Source organism: Ornithodoros turicata, chromosome 1 (assembly GCF_037126465.1).
Source record: "Ornithodoros turicata isolate Travis chromosome 1, ASM3712646v1, whole genome shotgun sequence".
Taxonomy (NCBI): domain Eukaryota; kingdom Metazoa; phylum Arthropoda; class Arachnida; order Ixodida; family Argasidae; genus Ornithodoros; species Ornithodoros turicata.
Window position 1 is genome coordinate 19,445,608 of NC_088201.1, and position 18,249 is coordinate 19,463,856.

Consider the following 18,249-nt stretch of genomic DNA (forward strand, 5'->3'; position numbering starts at 1 on the left):
TCTTGGTATGCTGACGTGCGAAAGCGCGCAGTCGTCCGATCAGACACGACGCACTGTGATGAGGTGGGGTCGGCGAAATCAGGCGAAATTAACCGGTCCTACAACCAGCTGCAGTATGCACTGGCAGCAAATATGAAACAGGAGTGCTTTGCGTTTGTTCTCCAGCTGTTCTCCAGTGCCGTTTTCTTAGTTTCGTTTAGTTGACATTAAGCTGTGGATCTGTAATCTGCATTTGCGGTTCGTTTGTCCAAAGCCAACTCAAGTGGAGGCCAACACTTCAGTGGGCTTTAGCAACATTTCAGCCTCCAAAATAAGACACGAACATCAGAAGCGATCAGGATTGATATCAACAATGTGTTTAATGGTAATAGACATTTAAATAATACACACTTAACAGATGTTCAGCGCACGATACTCAATGGGCACAATAATATAATAGCGATAGTGATCCTCTTATGAACAAAATGTACACATCAACTATACAGAAAAGGGTGAATACGTATATGCAATAATGAGATTTTACTCTGGGGACCCTGTGGAACTTCGCTTTTTCCTTCACGAAGAGAGATTTTTGTCTGTAGTAAAAGTGTCGAAAACATTGGCCGCTGTTGATATGTTCCTTCTTATGTGGGAGAAGAGTTGCCGGCGTTACTTGCGGGCATACGTATATCAACTGACCCGTCAAGAGGGACGACCACAGCTACAAACAAGTGAGCTTTCTTATTGAGCACACCGCAACACTTCGAAACAAATAAGAACCAGCCCAGCCCACACAAACCAACAAACCATGGCAGCGCTACACGTCTGCTTCATCACAGCACCTGTCACGTGACATTTAACCGCGTGCGCTACTCGTTGTGCCTGGTATACAGGCAGTGCAAGAGTTTGCGATTCTACAACGAAAAAGAAACGCCGCGAGGCGACACCAACTTTTTTTCTTCTCACAGTTCAGTTTTCAATATACAGCTGTGCACTGCTTATAGCCACCATTCTGAAACATCGACCGCGTTACACACTTTCGCTACAAACGAGAAGAGGTGATCATTGTAACACAGTGCATAGGGATTTCCGCAAGAATGCAAGGGCATAACGCCATGGGAGGGCGCCGGAGTAAATCCGATTAATTTTCTCACTCGGGCACGTAACGCCACGGAATGCCCGTGTTGAGAACCTACCATTATGAAGTGTAACCGTTAAATTCTGCATGAGCGATGCGCAAGCTGGCTTGCCTCGCATGAACCCAAGATGTAAAAGCGCTTAATATTGGCATAGTTCAACGTCACGCGAAAATGGAAGTATGACATATATCTCAGGCGTTGGAACGAGACAACAAAGGAATTTGTAAGTCTAGGTGTCCTTGTGACAATTTTGTGGAAAGCATATATCTTTTGTGGAGCGCCCCAAGCACACAGCGTAATGGTGTGTAGATAGTTCTGGGCGGTAGGACGAACGGCAAGTCTGTAGTTGTGCAAATAGTCATGTCATTGCAAGGTCCCAACGTGCATTTACTACTTCTTTTTTTTTTATGACTTGTTGCGTTCTCTCAAATACGACGATCTCATTACTTCCTTCTCATAATAGAACTCCTTCGGGTGACAAGCTCATGTCCAAGTATAACACCCAAGGACAATGTTATGAGTTGAAAGTTGTCGAGAAAGAGGTGCGCGCAGTTTTGAATGCTTCTGCCCGACACAACACACTACAACAAAGGTGTATGCTTCGAGCTCCTTGTAAGTCACAAATGTAGTACGGTGCTGTAGCCGACCAGGGCGGTGTCATGTGGAAGAACGTAGCAGTGCGCATGGCTATGTTTTGGCGCATAATACGCAATAGCCATGATCGTCGTAGAAGAACCGTCGAGTGGCAAAACAACTGCACATTACCCGCGAAGAATGTTACACTTTTAAAGTGGTGCTTTTGAAGAAAAAAAAAAGAAACACTGCTATTGGTTACGAAATACACACAAAAACAGTTCATTCAAAAAACTCCTCACTCCGGTGGCTGTCACACACGTACAATGACTCAGTACATGGTTTTCCTTCTCTCTGGTGAATGAAGTGATGTAAATGTATATATTGAATCGGGAGACACCCCACGCGGGATATGACCTGCACAACCGGCAACCCAGGGACAATAACTTGACACTTCTAACACACATAAGAACCGTATATTGCATTGCTGATTGTAACATATTACTGGCTCACAAACTGTGTTACTAGACACCATATTACCAGAATGAATTCATTTTGTGGGTGAGCCTATTGAACGGGGGTGTCGTGCCGCCACGTTCAATTACTCATCGGACATTTGAGCAGAATTGTGAATTCTATACAAACTTTGACCACATGGTGGAACTGATATATTGTACCTGGTTCAATGGCGACATAGAGCGTGCAGCCTCGCCGATGATTCCTTCTTGCAGCTTTGGCACGTCTTGGTTGTGAAGCGGTCTGTTAGCGTAGCTGCTGACAGAGGCGCTCTTCGGTCACGTTCGGTAGGGTTAGCTGCCGGGACTAGAGAGACCGACGAAGAGCCACGTATGGGTACGGGACGCCAGACGGTGACATTATGTCATGTTGGTTGAGTCGGAGCATCATACATGGGAAAGGGGAAGCTGCTTGCCACCATGACTAGACAGCTGACCGATGTGGCTGACAGGGCTTATGGACTGCTTGAATGTGCGGACGTGCGGGTCCGGAAATTCGCCGACGACATCTCGACCTCGTCGGCGTCCCAAACACAGACGGGCATAAAAGTTCCACCACGATTCGAGGGTCTTTCCCGACCAGATCCAGAAACCAGAGGTGATGCCGACGACTAGACACATGAAATACTTCACCATGAACATGAAGAAATGTGGCTTTGGCGTTTCGTTGTTCTTGGTACATGGGCATTGAAGTCGACGTACCCACGCTTCTCTGTAATAATTCTCATAAAAATAACAGGCGATGACGACGGTGGCCGGGACTGTGTACAGTACAGAGAAGATTCCAATGCGGATCATTAGTTTCTCTAGCTTGTCGGCCTTGACTCGGGCCTGCGCACGTATGACGGAGCGAATACGGAACAGGGAGACAAAACCTGCCAGCAGGAAAGACGTGCCGAGAAATAAGTACACGACTAATGGGCCCAAAACGAACCCCTGCAGGTTTGCTATATTCTGGTTGCCCACGTAGCAGACGCCTGCCACGGAATCGCCGTCCACGGCGCTTAGGAGAATGGCGACGATAGTTTTTATGGTGGGCACCATCCAGGCAACGATGTGGAAATACTGCGAGTAGCTGGCGATGGCTTCGTTTCCCCACTTGAGTCCCGCCGCGAGTAACCATGTGAGTGTCAAGATGACCCACCACATTGAGCTTGCCATGCCGAAGAAATAGAGCAAGATGAAGACCACGGTGCAAGCTGCCGGCCGGCTGGAAACGTTGTACCGCACGATGTTGCCGTCACAGGCGATGGGTTCATGGTTCAGTACAAGACGGACCAGGTAACCGACGGACACCATAAGATAACAGAACGATAGAAATATTATTGGCCGCTCGGGGTAACGAAACCTCGTTGTGTCAATCAGGAATGTCAGTACAGTGAGGCTCGTTGATACGCAACACAACACAGCCCAGACTCCAATCCAGTAGGTTGCAAAACGTTCGTCGGAGCCGGTAAAGTAAAACATTCTGCAGGGCAGGGCGCACTCGGGTACCACAGACGAGGCATCTCGGGTATAGAAATGAGGGTCCGTTGTATTGACGAGTGGCGAATTGCAGTGGCAACTACATTCACTAGATGGTTGATCACGCGTTCTTTCGCGGCCCGACGCTGTGAAAGTTCGTGTCCGCATTGGACTGCCACCATTTCGGCCACGTTCCTTGGCAGGTGTTCCCTTTGCAGGTGACCCTACCACAACGTAGTTATTGTGCATTCCTTCTGGGCGAGCACCTTCTTTGGAGTCCATGCACAAGTGTTCTTGGTCACCGTACTCAGGAAGGGCTTCACAGTTCATACGTTCTGGCCACGCGAAGCCGTACTGCCGCATGATTGGTGCGCAACCCGCACGCGCCCGCTCGCACACGGAACGGCATGCTGGCACGCTGCTAGGGTACTCTTCCATACATATTGGAGTGTAGAGCGAACACAAAAAGAACTTGAGGTCGTCCGAGCACTGGATCTCAACTAGTGGCCAGAACTGATGCACTTCCATCCCGGCTTCATCTTGTGTCTCCTGATTGAATTGATTCGGCATGTAAGTCTGGTTGTAGCCGATGCCCTTGCACATTGGAATGGTGATGTCCTCGCAGCGCTCGCGGCCCAGTGCCATCCCGCTTGAAAGGGAAAGCACCAGGGCCCCTACGAATACAAGTCGCATGATGTCCGCGAACCGGCTCACGTGCTTCCACGAGGAGCTCGCTACATGGCACTGTCAACTTTTCACCGGCTCGTAGCCCAAATGGAGCCCCCCCTCTCTGGGCGGGAGGGCGCTCCAAGCTTCAGGATGACGTCACGGCACCGATCAGCCAATGGAGAGAGGCCCGCTTCTCCGTCGTCTGCTCACCGAGGTGTCGCCCGCCTCGCTGTCACCGATCTGCGAAAAAGCATGGAGCCATGCGTTAGCACAGTCGTGGCGCACGCCAAACAACTGGGAAGAAAGAGAGCTCTCAGAGTGAGACAGGTGTTGGGGTAATGACAATTAGCGCGCGATTTGAGGGAATGTGTGGACAGCGGAGAAAAGAACGGCATGAAAAAGACAGAAAGCGAAGCCAAATATTTCTGGAGAAATGAGAGGTACTAAAGGCTTAGAGCGTGAGCGTCCCATTTTTCCACCCTCCCACTTCCCGTCACACTCTGACCTCGCTCAGCTTTCACAAAGCGGGAAAAGGAGACGCGTCCTAATCCGGGCTAAATCTTGACGTACCCCTCCTCAGCTTGAAGAATGCCTTGTTTTTCTAAAGGCTCGTCCCGTGACGAGCTGCTTGAGCTGGAGAATGCACGAGACATTGGAGGGAGAGGGAGATCGTGGGGGTCCAACGAAAGAGGCTAAGTTCACCTCCTAATGAACTGGGGACGCGGTGGTTAGGCGAGTGTACATAGTTGAGGGGATGGGAAAAAATGTAGGTAGAACAACTATAGGTATTAGAGGTACAAAACGATTGTGTTGGGTATTAACACCTGGCTGCAAAGATGCGTTTCTTTTTACCACACAGATGGCGTATGTGTGGGGTACGTCACTCAAAAATCCCCCGAAGGAAAGTCCATGCAGCCCCTTGAAAGTTGATGGAGAGCATACATACTAACACCCGCGAAATAGACGTCGTCCATGAAATGCACGAGCGGGCTCGTCAGCCAGTCCGTGCCTATAACTGATTTACAAGTTACTCGTATCCTGTTTCTTTCTTTCTGCATTGTTGTAGGTTTTTAATGTAACGAATTAATGGTTGAGCCACAAGTTCATTGCTACAGCTTGTGTGCAACCATTACCGGATGAAATTTCCAGGAAATTTCGAGACGTCAAATTTGCTATGAGAATCTCGGAAGCTTCTGTTCCGTGTTCTGCTGGGCTTGGTGTTGTTGGAATGACAGACAACATTTTACCGTCATCGCAATTGCTGTGATGCTATATCTGGACATTGATATCGCAATCCTGCGTTTAAATTATTTCGTTTTTAGCGTGGGATATGAGCTTCCCTTTAAGAAAATGCTCGCGTTAAATTTGAAAATGGTGGAACTGACGTCATCTGAGTCACTGATATACCTCATGAAACGCTATCGAAAAAGTTGGTGGACACATAACATTCCATTACAGTTCACTTCAGGGTTGAACTAACCTCTATAGGAGCCCTTTGGAACGTACCCAGAATGATTTTTAGTTCATGCCGAAACAAGCCGACATTTATGCCTCAGGCAACCACGCAACTGCTCATAGCCACACGCACATGATCACATGCATAAACCGCACTCCAGAGAAATGCTACAAATAAGTCGGCATCTACTATAAGCCTCCCGGGATGGTCCTGTGCAGAACCATTCCGCGTGAGGTCCTGAGGCAGGTAAGCAGACAGCGCCCTTCCAAAACTTCGCGTCACAATATACGGGCACACATGAACGAGTGTTGTATGTGTAAGACTTCGGGAATAATGCTCATTTTCCACCACCACGCATCGCAATGGAGAACGTGCTGTTTTTCTTCCATTAAAACAGTTGCAAACAACATTTTCTTTTTCTTCTTCTGCGTGCTTAGTGGGATGCATCTGGCATACTGAAAATAACTGGTAACAAGCTCCCCCGCTATTACTTGCCTCTCGATACTTGCTGTACTGTAGCATATGTTTTTCTGTACCTAAACCACAGCCAGTTCGCTCACTTGAGTGATTAGTCCTAGTCCGCTCTTGCTGTGACACATTGCTATGGCGCAGCCTTCGACCTTCGCTGAGAACCTTATTTCCATTTTATGTAAGATCTATTTCTCGGGAGAAGTGCTTCGGAGTGATAAAGTTAGTAGGGTCAGAACGGGGTGAGGGTGAATTTGAGTGCTGCTTATACGTTCAGGTGTTACCAAACTAAGAAAAAAGAAAGGAAGAAAGAAAAACACGGTCATGCGCGGTCATCGTTGCAGCAGATCACACATCCATGACGGAAAAATGAAATAATACGAGTGTATTTTGCGTAGATACACAATTCAGGAACTATATTGTTGTATAGAGATATACTAAGTGATTTGACGTGATAGAGGAAGAATAAAAAATGGGGACGTAAGTCACGACGAAGTGAGGTGCCATGGTATGATGGAGGCTGAAGAAGAAGAAGAAGTGCTAAGGTTGGTTTCAAACACATTGAGTGTATGTTTGTTGCACCACCACCACCGAATTTCCCCATTCATCATCATTAATTTATCAGTTGTTGTTGTTGTTGTTGTATGTTTGTTGCAGATGACGTTGCTGCCCAAGGTGTTTCTGTGCACGCTTGGTGCAGCGGAGTTGGGCAGTAGGATGATAATTGCAGAGAAAGCCGGGTTTTGATCCGATCCACGCAAAGGTGTATTCAGGGTATTGTACCCGTAAAAGTGAAACCTCCAACAACAACTACAACAACTGAATTATGAATGATGATGTCATGGGGGTGTTTCCCCGCTTAAGTAATACCCTAATTTTTGTATAAAGAGTACATTTCCTGACTTGTAACTTGCGCACTGTGAACGAGTTTCAGTTTCCCGGAAAGCCGATCTCATTCATTAGGAACACCTGGCGCGGGCAAACGATAATGCGGTATAAAGGTAGGTAGTAACATCAGCCAGAAAAGGCTCGATCAGCAAGACTATCTGTATCAATGAGGGCGCAGTTTTGCTGACTTGCTCAGCAAGCAGGTTGCTACGAGGACCTGCGAACTCCAAGGCGATCTGGCTGTACACTGTAATTGTATTTCTGTTTAATCGACCCTGTGAATGAACGACTCACTTGATTGTTCAAGATTTGTGGTCGATGGATCTACAAATTCGTCCGCTTGTATTCACCGTCATTTGTACGAGAAAAGAAAAACCCTACTGCGCTATCTCGTCCGACTTCATTAACGGAAGTAATACATGCTCCACTCACTGTGTTCTCTAGAGCATTTCGCTGTGAGAATGACGCAGACGCCATGTCAGCCACAGAAAGAAAGGCTTGCAAGTGTAAGGCTTGTAATATTATTAAAAAAAGTTATGGTAAGCGTTATACAATCGGATGTTTTCAACACACATCTAGACACACCACACAATACACTTGCCAAACGCCACGTGTACCCATTCGAGCTATGGTTAGGCTCCAAGTCGTGACTGAAAGCCATTCCCACGAAAAAACAATGTTCGTATCCCATAGAGGACATATTTTTACGACGGCGAAAGTGAAAATGTTTAGATAGTGTAGCGGGCCGTGGACAACGACGAAGATGGCCACGCGCCTGGGGCACCTGCCTCAGTTCCACCGGCGCGGCCATGGAGATAGGCCACCGTCATCGCCTCTCCGTGGCATACCATCATCGCCGGTCGGGACTCATGTGGAGGGGTCTTCCTCTACAATAGTTTATTTGTTGACGAAAATACACGAAGTAACTTTCAAAATAACTGAGGTTCACAATACTTTATAACAGAAGATTGCTATTAGCTAGATTTTATTAGAAATTGAAAATAATAATCACTTCGCTTTTTTTCTTCGTCGAGTACGTTTCCTTTCTGCTATTAGACATACAAAAATGCACATGACGCAACACAGAAACTCTAGTCAGCAGTAGACTCCCAATTAATATCATTATTAGGCAGTCATCAAAAAGAGTTTTTTTGGGCTGACTGGGGATAACTGGATAACTATAGTTACGGGCTGCTTCCGGTGCCTCAAACCAACTGCTTTGCAGGGGCATAAACATGAGCTCACGATTTCGAACACGACCCACGTTTCGTTTTCTTATTTCTTATTCAATGTCATGTTTTACTAACCGGATGTTGTTAGTTTTTTGCACGTGCACTAAGACTCATCTCGTCATTACATCTGTAATGTCCATTGAAAGGGATCACAACGGTCTGTCTTCTTCAGCGCAGAAAGGGAGAGTACGGTCGAGGGAAGAAAATACGGGACGAACAAAATACGACTTAACGCCGGAATATCTCACGCATTTTACGCAGCACAGTACTCTGTGTAAACGTTAGGAAGGGAAATACAAAACGCATAAATGCTGTTTTGGGGACTAAGTGTCAATGCTGCGCATGCTATGCCATGCGCAGTGGAGAGAGATCATCCCATAATTGCTGGAAAGACGACAAGAGAAGGGAAGAACCACTTTGCAAAATAGTTCGGGGTCCTCTCTTCGGACAAGAGAAGAAACTCGACAATGGTTAGAGTGACGCGTTTTAAGGTGTACTTTCAACACAAGTGAAGCAACGAATTTCGTAGAATGCCGGTCCATCATGAAGCGCTACATGAAGCAGCGCGTCGTGGAATCGGGCAACGATATTTAATCGAAGCTAATGGACTCTTTTTTACAGCGACTCGCTACGAGGAACTGTGACTCAAAAGGATGCGAGACAAATATCAATTAATGCGTCTATGGCGCGCAGTGCGCAGCGATCGCAGAAGGGACCACTTTCTTTTACTCGGGATTGATTCCGCCCAATAAAGAGTTCCGTTTAAAGCACAATGAATCATCGCTACATTTCTGCAGTTTCATTTGGAGGCACACTCCCTTTCGCGACAACGATATGTGATGCTCGCGTCAGCATACTATACTAGACAGTTTTAGCAAACCGTTGGTTATCGTGCCAATCGGAACCAATTGCAGCCGTGCGTGACTCAGACTCTTATCCACTTATTGGTTCCGGGTGATACGGTTCTACGCAAACCACGCACTCTTAAAAATGAACTTCACCGCATAGCACGCTCCTAGTCAACCATAAATTCGAATGATATCGTTATCTGCCCTGATTTGTTGAGCAAATTTTCACACAACAAACACACAACAAAAGTTTTCAACAAATCAGGGCAGATAACGATATCATTCGAGATGATGATTGGCTAGGAGCGTGAAATGCGGTGAAGTTCATTTATAAGAGTGCGCTATCAACGGTTTGCCAACACTGCACTCTCAGAACATAACTTCATCGCATAGCACGTTGTCCGTCAACCATTGCCTCGAATGATATGGTCATCGCTTCTGATTCGAAGAGCGAGGGGGACGTACGCTTTTTTGTAGCAATTTGGATATATTATAATTGCTAAAAAAAAAAAAGAAAAAGACGTGCGCCCCTCTCTATCTTTCAATCAGAAGCGATAACCCTATCGTTCGCGGCAGTGGCTGGTGCACAACGTGCTATGCGGTGAAGTTCTGTTGTGAGAGTGTTTTAGTAATACGTACGCTGTCGCCTTTGCGTACGTATGGGATAGCGTGGTGGTTCTGCGCAATGCGCAAAGCCCTGCTTGTGTCTTGCGCGTGCGCAGAACCACCAACGCTACCCGTTACGTACGCAAAGGCGATAGCGTACTGTATACGAAAACTCACTACTCTCAATTAACGAAGAGCTGGTGGTTACGGTGGTACCACGTGCTCAGGTTGCCCGACAGCGAAATGTGAAACTGTTGCAACGTTGTCAGACACAAGAGGATGGCTCTCCAACATGCAGTGATACGCTGTCCATAAATTACGATTACGCAATTCGGGGGGAGCGGCCGTGACTAGCCCCAATAAAAGGACGCGTGAGCCGCCCACCAGTTCCGGTCGACAACGATGAAGACGTTAACAGCTCGTAAAATCACACGCCGCGAATTTATGGCCGTCCCGGAGCCCAATCGTGAAAACAAAACCCACCCGCGGCCGAATATGCGGACGGCTCGCGCATCGATCCGTAGCAACTGCAGTACACACCGGTCCCAAACAGAGCAAGGACGCGCCTCGTAGAGCACTGCTATACGCTCGACTCTATTTCGCGAGCGAACCAAAGCCTACACAATATTTTCTGGAAGAAGACTACTTCGTGACAAAATGGTGCTTTTTAGTTTGGTTCGGAAAAAGCAGAAACATTTGGAGAAGTTGGGCCCGAGTCTACGTTGGGCCGGACTTTCCAGCGCGCTATAGGGTGGCGGGGATCGCGGCGTGTTCTATACCACCTTGGGGTGGGCGGTAATAGTAATATTTTGTATTATAATACTGTTCCTGTAATACTTTTGAGCATTTGCATTATGTATATTATAATATTCATTATCTGAATGTATTTGTATCTCTATTATAGTGCACAAAATAGAAGTATTACATCTATCATAATACTCCGGAACACTCAGAACTTCACCGCTGTGCGCCAACCACTGCTACGAATGATAGGGCTATTGCTTCTGATTTGTAGAGAGAAGGGGGCGTACGCCTTTTTGTGGCAATTTCGATATATAATAATTGACACAAAAAAGGCATACGCCCCTATCTCTCATCGAATTAGAAACGATAGCCCTGTCACTCGTGGCAGTGGTTGGCGCACAGCATGCTATGCGGCGAAGTTCTCTTTTTAGAGTGAACGTGCAATGCTTACTCAGGGCTCCGAAGTCCAAGCTACGGAGTGTCACCGATGTACTTTATCCGTATTTTTCTCGTGTCCCACAAACGTTTGGACACAACCCCCCCCCCCCCCCCCCCCAAGGCCCTGTATTCTGCCCTTACTCCAAATCCCCCAATGACCGTGACCTCACGGTCAGATGTTACTGAAGGCTCTCCTGCATTCCTCCGGCGTCCCTATAAGCATGTCGCTGTTGTGGGCACTTGCAGCATGGACGGTCGCATAATTTTGAACGGCCCATTTTTTGTCGTCCACACTCTTAAAACTGAACTTCACCGCATAGCACGCTCCTAGCCAACCATAATCTCGAATGATATCGTTATCTGCCCTGATTTGTTGAAAACGGGAGGCGTACGCCTTTTCTGTGACAATTATGAACAGCATAAGTGTCACAGAAATGGCGTACGCCCCCTGTTTTCAACAAATCAGGGCAGATAACGATATCATTCGAGACAATGGTTGGCTAGGACCGTGCTATGCGGTGAAGTTCATTTTTAAGAGTGCACACCCTTAAATCGTAACTTCCCCAACTAACACGCTCAAGGCCATCCATTCCACAGAACGGTACCGTTATCAGTCCTGTTCGGGGGAAAGCGCGGGGCGTACACTCTTAAAAATGAACTTCACCGCATACCACGCTCTTAGCCAACCATCATCTCGAATGATATCGTTATCTGTCCTGACTTGTTGAAAACGGGAGGCGTACGCCTTTTCTGTGACAATTATGAACAGCATAAGTGTCACAGAAAAGGCGTACGCCTCCCGTTTCCATCAAATCAGGGCAGATAACGATATCATTTGAGATGATGGTCGGCTAGGAGCGTGCGATGCGGTGAAGTTCATTTTTAAGAGTGTACGCCTACACTCTAAAGACAGAGCTTCACCGCATAGCATGCTGTGCGCGAACCATTGCCGCGAATGATAGGATTATCGCTTTTGATTCGAGGAGAGAGGGGGCGTACGCCTTTTTGTAGCAATTTGGATATATGAAAATTTCCACAAAAGGGCGTACGCCCCCCTCTCTTCGAATCAGAAGCGATAACCCTATCATTCTTGGCAATGGTTGGAACACAGCATGCTATGCGGTATAGTTCTGTTTTTAGAGTGTACAGTTTTCAACAAATCAGAGGAGAGAACTATGGGAAGTATTACTGCCTGCCCCTGGTAGAACGAGGGCCCTGAGAAAGGGAGTCACAGACTGCAGCCCAGCTGACCGAAAAATAGCTGACCAGTCACCGAGTTCTGCCTTATGTTCTTTCTATCATTTACTCTGTCGAGAGGCTCGTATGACGTATCTGTCCAATGTTTAGACGACTTGCTTTGCATCGCGCCCAGCTGAGCAGTATGCTCTGGCACTTTACACCGCAGGGATGGGCAGTAATGCTCATATTTTGTATTATAATACTAATACATAATACTTCCTAAAAATCGGCATTATAATACTGATACGTAATACTTTGATTCTGAGGTATTATAATACATATTACTAATACTTCAGTGTATTACACGAGAATACTAGTAATACATTGGTACGTAACTTGGGGAGAAAGAAAGGAAAACAAAATCAGAAATATACAGGGTGTTACCGTATAAAAGTCTACCCGCGTCGGCATGCCGTGCTCGCCAATTACTCAATGCAGGCGGTACAATGTGTTGTCTTCGTATAAACCTCATAAGGACATTCATCCATGGCAAATATCGAAGTGGTTGAGCGCCGTTATGCAAAGTTATAGCGCAAAACGTGAGGTTCCCGTAGGCAAAACAGCCAAGATGGCGCCTCTCAGTAAGCAGACGACATCCCTTTGGGGTGTCTTCTGCTGAGTACGTCGGCATTTTTCGTACCTCATGTTGCTTACTTCTGAGCAAAATACGACAGTTACACGAAAGCGAAATGAAAACTGCGGTTCCATCCGGCTGGCAGGATATGCGACACGTCGTCGTCTGGGGAGCAGCATGGCAAGTGCTCTTCTCAACGCCACCATCTTGATTGTTTTGACTACGGGAATTTCACGTTTTGAGTTATAACTTCGTGTTGCGGCGCTTAATCACTTCGAAATTCACCAAGATTAAATGTCCTTATGAGCTTTATATGAAGATCGCACAATGTGCCACCTGCATTGAGTAATTGGCGAGTACGGCATGGCGGCACGGGTAGACTTTTATAGGGTAACACCCTGTATATAATTTGCGCATTACTTGTCGAGACAGTCGTTCTCCAATAACGTTTTATTTGAGATGCTTACATGTTTAGCATGTTCTCAAAAGAGGTAGTCCTCTATAGGGCATGGCTTTTCCGAATATGATGAGATAGCGCTGATCAGTTCAATCACAGTGAACAGCTTGCTCTCAGTGTGCCACAGTCTTGATTTCGTCCAGCCTGGGCGATAAATATGTGGGCCGTTCAAAAGTGTGTAACTGTGCATAGCGCAAACCCCGTACAGGGGTGCCTGGACTGGACACTCTCTTTCATACGAGGAAGGGCTTGCAATACGATGACTAATCTTTACGGACGCTGAAATGGAAGGAATGCGAGGAAGCCTCCAGTAACCTCTGGCCCCAAGGTCACTCCCTTTGGGATAATTTGGGGCTGAGGAATAATAGGGGCCTTGTTGGTGTCCAAATGTTTGTGGGAAACGAAAAATTACTGATAAAGTGCACCGGTGACACGTAACAGGTCGGACCTAGGACCTCTGGGAAGGTATTACACCTTCAAAAGTATTATAATACATAATACAAATATTCAAAAGTATTACAGTAATAGTATTATAATAGAAAGTATTACTATTACTGCCCATCCCTGCTACACCGTTAAAACACAACTTCGCCACATAACAGGAGGGTCCATCCCATTTTCAACGAGTCAGGAGAAAGAAGGATGCAGTCGATTAAGACATTACCCCCCCCCCCCTCTGTACTACCCTCACTTTCACTACCCTTTTTTACTTACTTTTACTACACTTTTTTTTCTTTTTTGGCTTAAGTTGTGATTATGCTCACTCGCGTGTGCCCAAAAACGGCAAGCCTGTTTTGGCATTACCCCCCCCCCCCCCTTGGATTAACAGTGCCACGTACACTCTAAAACTAGAACTTCACCACATAACACGCTGAAGGCCAACCATTGGACAAAATGATACCGTCATCCCGGCGTACGCCTTTTTCTGACAATTAACGCAACTGCATAAGTATTACAAAAAAGGTGTCCGCCTCCCGTATTCAGCAAACAGGAAGATAGAACTGTGTCATTCGGGATGATGGTTGGATAAGAGTGTGTTATGCGGTGAAGTTTTTAGAGTGGTATAAGGTGCAGTGCAGTGAGGAACAACAACAACAACAACTAAATCATGACTATGGCCTGGGGTGATTCACCACTTGAGAGCAGTACCCTACCCCATTACACGAGAAGCATGAGATGTGAGATATGAGAATGAAGTTATATGCAAGTACAACTCGAACTCCCGTCCTCTGGTTGCGTAACGCTATACGTCGCACAAAAGGAAGAAGCACATTAAAGAAGCGCCAATGGTCCTTGAGATGCAGGGGAGGACCCTACAGCGTCTGGAGCAAGCCGGTAGCCAAGAGGAACTCCAAGAACATCAGAAGTCCTCGACGGTGTTGGACATGGCTCTGACATGGGCCAAGAATTGCAGCCAGGTTGAACGTCTGTCGGCTAGCACCACTCAGCTGAGCACAGAGTTGCCGCCTCTCCGTTTCGTAGAGCTTACATTCTATTAGGACGTGCTCAATGTTCACTTCAACGCCACATTTGGAGCATAGGCAGCTGTCACAGTATCCGATTCGGCACTTGAATTGGGGAGTGAAGGCAACGTTGAGACGAAGCCTGTGCAGGAGGGACGTAAAATAGCGTGGTAAACGGTCAGGAACTGAGAAGGACATAGTGGGATCCACCGAATACATGAGAGACCTGTCAGTGATGTCCCGACTCCACTGCTGGCGAGCTAGTGGCTGAATGAGCTCATTCAGAAGTGATCGCCTGTCTCCTCTTGATAACACCGTTGGTACAACAGTCCGAGACTGTTGGGCAGCCGTTGCCGCTCTGTCGGCTTCTTCGTTTCCGCTCAAACCACAGTGACCCGGGACCCACTGCAGGGATATATGATGACCGTGATCGCTTAGAAGCTGAACCTGATGGAGGATATCAGTGACAACTGGGGCGAGCGATCCACGTATTCCCATGTTGGCTATACATTGAAGAGCAGCCTTTGAATCTGAGTAGATGACCCAGGCAGTGAGGAGGCTACCCCGATACACTGTTAAAACAGAACTTCACCACATAGCACGCTCCTAGCCAACCATCATTCCGAATTATATCATTCTGTGCATTGATTTGTTGAAAATGGAAGGAGGCGCCTACCTGGGACAGAATATCTTGTCCCAGATAGGCGCCTCCCCCCTGTTTTGAACAAATCATGACACAGAATGATATCATTCGGTATGATGGTTGGCTAGGAGCGTGCTATGTGGTGAAGTTCTGTTTTAACAGTGTACGGTGTAGGAACGTGTGCTTCTATCGTGTCACTACACAATTAATTTCACTACATATAAGATGCGGTACTTCTGTTGTCTGCCTCTGCGCACTCTAAAAACAAAACTTCACCGCATAGTACGCTCTGCGCCTACCGTTGCCACGAGTGATAGGGTTATCGCTTCTGATTGGAAGAGAGAGGGGGCGTGCGCCTTTTTGTGACAATTTGGATATATGATAATTGACACAGAAAGGCATACGTCCCACTCTCTCTACGAATCAAAAGCGATAACCGTATCATTCGTGGTTGGCGCAAAGCGTAGCTATGCGGTGAAGTTCTGGTTTTAGAGTGCACGGTATGTACGCCACTTCAGATCGTCAAGGAAATGGTCCTCCTCTCTTATCGGCAAAACACTCTAAAAGCAGATGGAGGGGGGGGAGTGATGGCAGGATGGGCTCGCTGGCCATACAGAAGTGGGCGTCGTCACGACTACACTCTTAAAAATGAGCTTCACCGCATAGCACGCTCCTAGCCAACCATAATCTTGAATGATATCGTTATCTGCCCTGATTTGTTGAAAACGGTAGGCGTACGCCTTTTTTGTGACAATTATGAACAGCATAAGTGTCACAAAAAAGGCGTACGCCTCACGTTTTCAACAAATCAGGGCAGATAACGATATCATTCGAGACTATGGTTGGTTAGGAGCGTGCTATGCGGTGAAGTTCATTTTTAAGAGTGTATAGCCAAAAGAAAAAGAAGAAAAGAAAGAAAAGAACGACAGATGGAGGATAAAGGATGAAGGGCGGAGATGCGGGGTGCATGAGTTCGTCGGGAAGAGCAAAGCAGAACTTCACCGCATAACACGTTCAGGATCAACCGCCATACAGAATGATATCGTTCTCTTTCGTGATGTGTTGAAAATTAGAAGGATACGCCTTTTTGTGGCAACTGATATCCCAACTGCCACAAAACCAGACTTGTGCGTAACGCGTTACTAGTAATTGCGTTACTTGTAATCAATTACTTTTTTTAGTAATTTTTCGAGTAATCAGTTACTTTACTGTCAAAGTAATTTTTCGAGTAATCATTTAGTTTTCTGAGTAATTGATTACTTTTCCGGCAGAGATTAACTTATCTTTCAGATGCTCTGCCCGAAGTCAAGCCCCTCGTACCGTCAGCCTTTGTTGGGCCGTTCTTCTATAGCAAGTCAGTAGAAGGTCATTGTAATGATATTCTGAAATTTATGGGTCACTCTCCTTGATCTCTTCCTACACCAGTGTGGTGGTACCTGAAGCTTTGGAGGTTGAGGGAGTCATGGGGAAGTTCCACGCAATGCTCTTCCACAACCGGGTCGATGTCTTCCCGTGCGATAAATACAGTATACGTACAGCTTCGGACAAAAGTTTACGGAACACCGGGGTGTCGCGTTTCTCTATTGGAGCGATACTCTCACAGGAAAGTGCAGCGGACACAGATACTGAGATGTGAATAAAATAGCCCGTTCCTCATTCGATCTCTTCCTGATAGCAACAGGGGGGCCACTCCGTTCAAGAAATATGCAAGTGTCATGTTCCGTAAACCTTTGTCTCAAGCTGTACAGATCCTACACGTTTTTGTTTTTCGTGTTACTTCAGCTGTGAAGCTGTTGAACGTTTTTTTTTCTCTCTCTCTTTTTTGAGGCACACAGAGACGGGTATATTTTGCGTGAATGCAAAGTAACGACCGGAGTAACGCGTTACTTTTCTACTCATTACTCAATTACATTTGGAGTCAAGTAATTGGTAACGGTAATCAATTACTTTATCCGTAGAAGTAACGGTAACGGTAATCAATTACTTTATCCGTAGAAGTAACGGTAACGGTAATCAATTACTTTTTTCGAGTAACGGGCACAAGTCTGCACAAAACACGTATGTCCCGTTCTCTTCTCAAGTCAGAAGCGATAATTGAACCTCTGTATGAAATAAGGGGATAAGTTGAATGCCGAGAAAACTCACGTGAAAATTTGGTAAAGGGGTTGCAGCTGGTATTCCTCGAATAACGCCAATGAAAAATGTGTAGCGTACATGAACGCATCTACTACGTGCATCTACCGTTAGCATCGTTTCAGGATGTGCAACTCTGTAGAAAAGGAATAAATTCTAGGCGTATGACTTAACCCCTTTTTCAATGTAGCACCACGTGGCAGTCTTGGCGCAGAAAAAAACAACTTTCACGGGTCAGACATTGATGTCTCAACAATGGTGATGCTGGATAGGATGAAGTCATGGAGCGGTCATGATCGGGCTTAGTGTGCTTCTAAACGAGCACACTTTTGAAAATAATGTCCCAGATGAGCATAATAAAATTACACTCTAAAAACAGAACTTCACCGCATAGCACGCTGTGCGCCAACCATTGCCGCGAATGATATGGTTACCGCTTCTGATTCGAAGAGACAGGTGGGCGTACGCCTTTTTGTGGCAAATTGGATATATGAAAATTGCCACAAAAAGGCGTACGCCCACCTCTCTCTTCGAATCAGATGCGATAACCCTATCATTCTTGGCAGTGGTTGGAGCACAGCGTGCTATGCGGTGAAGTTCTGTTTTAAGAGTGTACGATGAATGCGCACGTTTTCCTGAATACAATGCCCAGTAACCCTGCTAACACTGTCACGTGAGGTAGGAAGAACGTGTCTCTCCAGTGGAAGTCGTAGTTCACATC

General features: G+C 46.5%; 1 protein-coding gene across 3 annotated transcripts in view; it reads right to left on the reverse strand.

Moving 5' to 3' along the window:
* Positions 1–334: 334 nt before the first annotated feature.
* The window catches only part of LOC135377596 (frizzled-5-like), a 43,407-nt gene continuing 25,492 nt past the window's right edge, over positions 335–18,249 (reverse strand). Inside the window, exons 1-2 of one of the 3 annotated variants that reach the window (XM_064610130.1) lie at positions 5,846–5,964; positions 335–4,579 (exon numbers count right to left, since the gene is read on the reverse strand). In XM_064610130.1, coding sequence (XP_064466200.1) covers positions 2,594–4,363 — 1,770 coding nt within the window. In that variant the 5' untranslated portion in view covers positions 4,364–4,579; positions 5,846–5,964 and the 3' untranslated portion in view covers positions 335–2,593. Of the gene's footprint in view, positions 4,580–5,819; positions 5,965–18,249 lie in introns of those variants that run through there. The other 2 variants (XM_064610129.1, XM_064610126.1) reach the window with 2 other exon arrangements.